We start from the raw sequence: 4,196 nt of genomic DNA, 5'->3' as shown, positions 1-4,196 counted from the left end.
CGTGATTTATATAATGACTCGACAAAAAATATACTGAAAGAAACATTTAAAACCATAAGTGATTATTTAGAATTGACATTCGTTTTGTTGACCATCCTAATCTTTCGCCATTCTTCAGATTTACTTCTATTGTTAGGTCTTGACGTCTCCATTATGATCTTCCCAGTAGTTTATATAGGAGCTATAGCCGTTTTATTCCTATTCGTTGTTATATTTCATGGTAATCAAAGAGTGCCATTTGCATGAGGAAAGTAGAAGTCCCTTGTCAAGTTGGCAGAGTAATGCCTGTAACTATTTGGTTGACAAGATCCCCAGTTGAAACCATATGATAGTTTGCATCACTATGAAATGTAGCAGGTAACAAATAGAACAAACTCATTGGCTGAAACATTTGTAGATTACAAAAACGAAAGAATTGGACATCATGGGAAGTGAAAAAAAGAAAGGAAATCATCAATCATTTCAGAGCTATTACATATGCATTAGAAAAAAACAATGAATAGAAACATTTTAATTTTGCACCAGCAACTCATATACTTGTCAGTTAAATAGCTGCTCCAAGACTACACACACACACACAAACACAAGTCAAAAGAGCAACAACTTCATCAGATGCTACCATTAAACAACTTAAAAAAATTGCAACTATTTACTATCTTATAGTTCCAGTAAATCTGTCAACTAGAACACAGCGCCCTGTATGCTGGTCTCATTAATGCTTAAACATTGACTCAAAGAAATAAGGATATCTAAATTTTTTTCAGAAAATAAAAATTACAGTAAGCCAAGGAAATCTATATCAAGACATCCTTCTCCTTCTAGATTCATGGTACTGTCCATTGCCTACATCTGAAACTCTGGGAAATTCACTTCTTCGCCTGGAAGATAAAGAAGAATGCAGCATGGTAGGATTGACGTCCATTCTATTCTCCACTTCTAAAATTCTTGAAACAGTATGTCTTTCATTAGAAGATGTTGAAGAAATGGACATAATGTTATTGCTTTCTGCAACAGTATCTGTTCTCTGGTTTTCTAATTGCACAGCAGCAGCAGCACCATCGCTCCTGAAAGATGAAGGATGGGCCACAGTAGAATCAGTATCGGTAGCATTATCTAGAGTTTCTCTATCTCGTATCTCAGCAACACTAAAAGATGGTTGATTGTTTCTTCTCATATGAAGGCTGTGAATAGACGCCTGAAGGTCCTCGACTAATCTTTCTGCAGAATCCATTGCAGAGGTCAGTGCATATGAAAGAGAAGAAAATGATGCAGCTCCTTGCAACGATAATCTAGGAAGTTGGAGGGGATGATGGTGCTGGTTGTCCTCAGTCGCATTGGCAGGTGGCACCTGAGAAGCAAGTGATTGATTGTCCAACAAACCAGCTCTTTCAGCCATGAAAGTACCACCATCAACATCCCGTGACGCAGAATTCTCCTCCATTGCAACAATCAGACTAAATAGCCGAATATTTCGATCAATTACAGAAGAAATTGCTCTGTGATTAATGAGTTCCTGCTTAAGACTTTCAACCCTGTGTGCATGGGGCCTAGGAGGGATCATCAAGCCAGACTCCTTCAACCAGGACTTCTGATTCCCACTTCCATAAATTGGAATAATGTTTGTATCTGTAATCTCCTGCATACACACAGGGCATTCCTTCACATTTAAGTGAACATATGACAACTGATAGAAGCATGGCCAACAAAACAGATGACCACAACGGGTCAATATTGGATCTCTTGCCATATGCAGGCATATGTTACAATCAAAAAAGCCCCCTTTACAACTTATAGTCTTTGTTGCGTCTGCAGCCATGTCTAGTGCCTTAGCTACCAAATGCATATTATTCCTTCTCACAACTTTTCTAGCTCTTAACGTCCTTTCTTGGGTTGCAACACTAATTCTCTCACTAACTGATGTATCATCATTGTGAACTGCAATGGTTGTAGGTTCCACAGCATGGTTCAATGTTTGCGGGATATTTTCACTTTGTCTCCATCTCTGGCGTTGTCTAGCTCTAGAAGTGACTGCTTCAAGCTGTCTGATTCGTTCTTCAATATGGCCATGCGCAGTTTCTAATTCATTCAGTAAAGATCCTATACGAAAGATAGAGCCACTGGAAGAATCCAAAGGTTCTTGGTTCAAATCAAGGTCCATTCTTTCTTCCCAGACTTAATAATCTCATCAAAACTGGAACCAATCTGAATAAAACCCGCCTCTACCAAACAATGTGGATAGCCATCTTGACTGATTCAGATACCTTCCCTTCAGATCAAGTGGCTTTTTATCATTGAAACGATAATGTCTTGATATCGCATCTTTCTTCGGGAAGAGACCTGTTAAATTACATAGCCAGTATTAGCCTTTTTTAGTCTATTGATTATAAAACATGCCATGATAAACTCAATCGACGCAATTATGGCTAAGCAGTAGTTAAGTAAGAATCACGCCTTCCAAATGGCTGATCTATTAAGCATCTTACCCAGAAACCAAAATCTCCCGTCCTTTTAAATCAGCTTAAATTTTCTCAAAAATCATAAATTTCAGAATTAGCTTATTTAAAATCTGTGCATCATTTGAGAAAACCGCAAATTTAAAATTCCCTTGTTTTTCCATGGAAAGGAAAAATCTCTTCTTTTCATTTCTTTATTCCTGATATCTCTAAGTTAGCTTATTAATAATATATGGGATTCCCTTTCTCAGCAAACAAAAACAGACCCATTAAATTCTGAGGACCAGAGATTTTAATTGAGAACATGATTAATAAATTCTAAGCAGACAAACTATCTGAATAAAAACAATCAAGGAACCAAAAAGAAGAGAAGAAGAATTCGTAAGAACCTGAATAGATCCAGATTATGAGCTCAGGATCTTCGATTCTTCAAGGAGGGTCACCTTAGTAGCGATAATTATTTTCCATAGAGTGGCGCGAGATAGTTGCAAGTTTTTCATTCGCGGGGAGATGATAAATGGCTGTGTTATGCTTCGCTTTTGTCCGCTGAGGCCTGACTGGGTTCGGTAGGGCCCTAGCAGGGCGTAAACGATGTCGTTTCTGGGGACGTGGGAGAATCAAACCAAACCGCCTATCAATTATGCTAAATTATTAATTGTTGGGATTAATTAACTTAGTTGTAGTCTTCTGGCCATGTATACTTGCAATTGCAAATACAACATTCCACTAAATTACTCTGTTTTTATTTTTTTTTCTAAAATTAAATTAGCATGACGTTTGTTTTATTAAAAAAAAGTTGTATAAGTTAATCAGGTAGTAGTTTGATTAGTATTCTTACTTATACGAGGAGTGAGAGGTTTCGAGTTTGAATCCTCTCGATCACATGCATTTTCACCAATTTGATAAGTCAATGGGAACGTTACCCCATCCCATAATATGTTGCTAGTAGTATTGTGTTATTTTGGCACATAAAAGCCTCTAATATACAATTACTTTTTAATTATTTGGCAATTTCCTTATTTATATTATATTTAAGTTGTAATTAAATAAACTAGCCGATTCATGCTCTTCAACTAATGTGGCAATGATTTATATGAGTTGCAAAGAATATTGAATTATGAAAGGAATTATAGTATTTTCTTCCTATCTCTTTCTTTCTCTTCCTTCTTCTCTCTCTATCCCAATTTCCCCTTCTTGAATTATGAAATCAATGCTCCTAGAATAGGGTGAATTTTGGGAATGAATTTATATTGTATATACAATTCTAAATAACGCATCTAGCATACATGATAAACATGTCCGGCTAACCACAAGATCACATACTACCGCCTATAAAACCCTATACGGGTTGCTTGTAAGATTTACAGAAGATATCGGCTCCAAAGCAAGTATGATTATAGGGCTTCTAACCAAATGGACATACCTTTAAATTTTCGGGCAAGGAAGCTCCGATATGAAATGACTTGAGCTTGATTTCAAGCTTCCTATAGGTTAATAGACGAAATATTGTAGTCTCAAAATATTGTGCCTAAGAACCAGACAGAGAGATATTGATAAAAACTGCCGAATGCTGCACAAGTGACGTGGATTTTGGGGATGAATTTTATATTGCATATGCAATTCTGATTAACCACAAGATCCCATGCTATCGCACAGGAGACCTTACACGAGCTGCCCATCAGATATAAAGAAGATATCAACTTTACAACATGTCTAGTTAGAGCGCTTCCTAGACCGAAGGGG

General features: G+C 36.9%; 1 protein-coding gene across 1 annotated transcript; it reads right to left on the bottom strand.

Annotated features, from left to right (window-relative positions):
- Positions 1–594: 594 nt before the first annotated feature.
- On the bottom strand, positions 595–3,000 carry LOC105650336 (RING/U-box superfamily protein). Its single transcript, XM_012237218.4, has 2 exons — positions 2,843–3,000; positions 595–2,337 (listed from the first exon to the last, which is right to left on the bottom strand). Exon 2 carries the CDS (start codon positions 2,156–2,158, stop codon positions 800–802), a length of 1,359 nt encoding a protein of 452 aa, XP_012092608.1. The 5' UTR covers positions 2,159–2,337; positions 2,843–3,000; the 3' UTR covers positions 595–799.
- Between the last annotated feature and the right edge of the window lie 1,196 nt (positions 3,001–4,196).

The sequence above is a fragment of the Jatropha curcas genome, chromosome 6 (assembly GCF_041381405.1).
Source record: "Jatropha curcas cultivar XTBG-Jc1 chromosome 6, XTBG_Jcur_1.0, whole genome shotgun sequence".
Taxonomy (NCBI): domain Eukaryota; kingdom Viridiplantae; phylum Streptophyta; class Magnoliopsida; order Malpighiales; family Euphorbiaceae; genus Jatropha; species Jatropha curcas.
The sequence above is the reverse complement of the archived record's forward strand: the minus strand, read 5'-3'. Positions and strand labels throughout refer to the sequence as shown.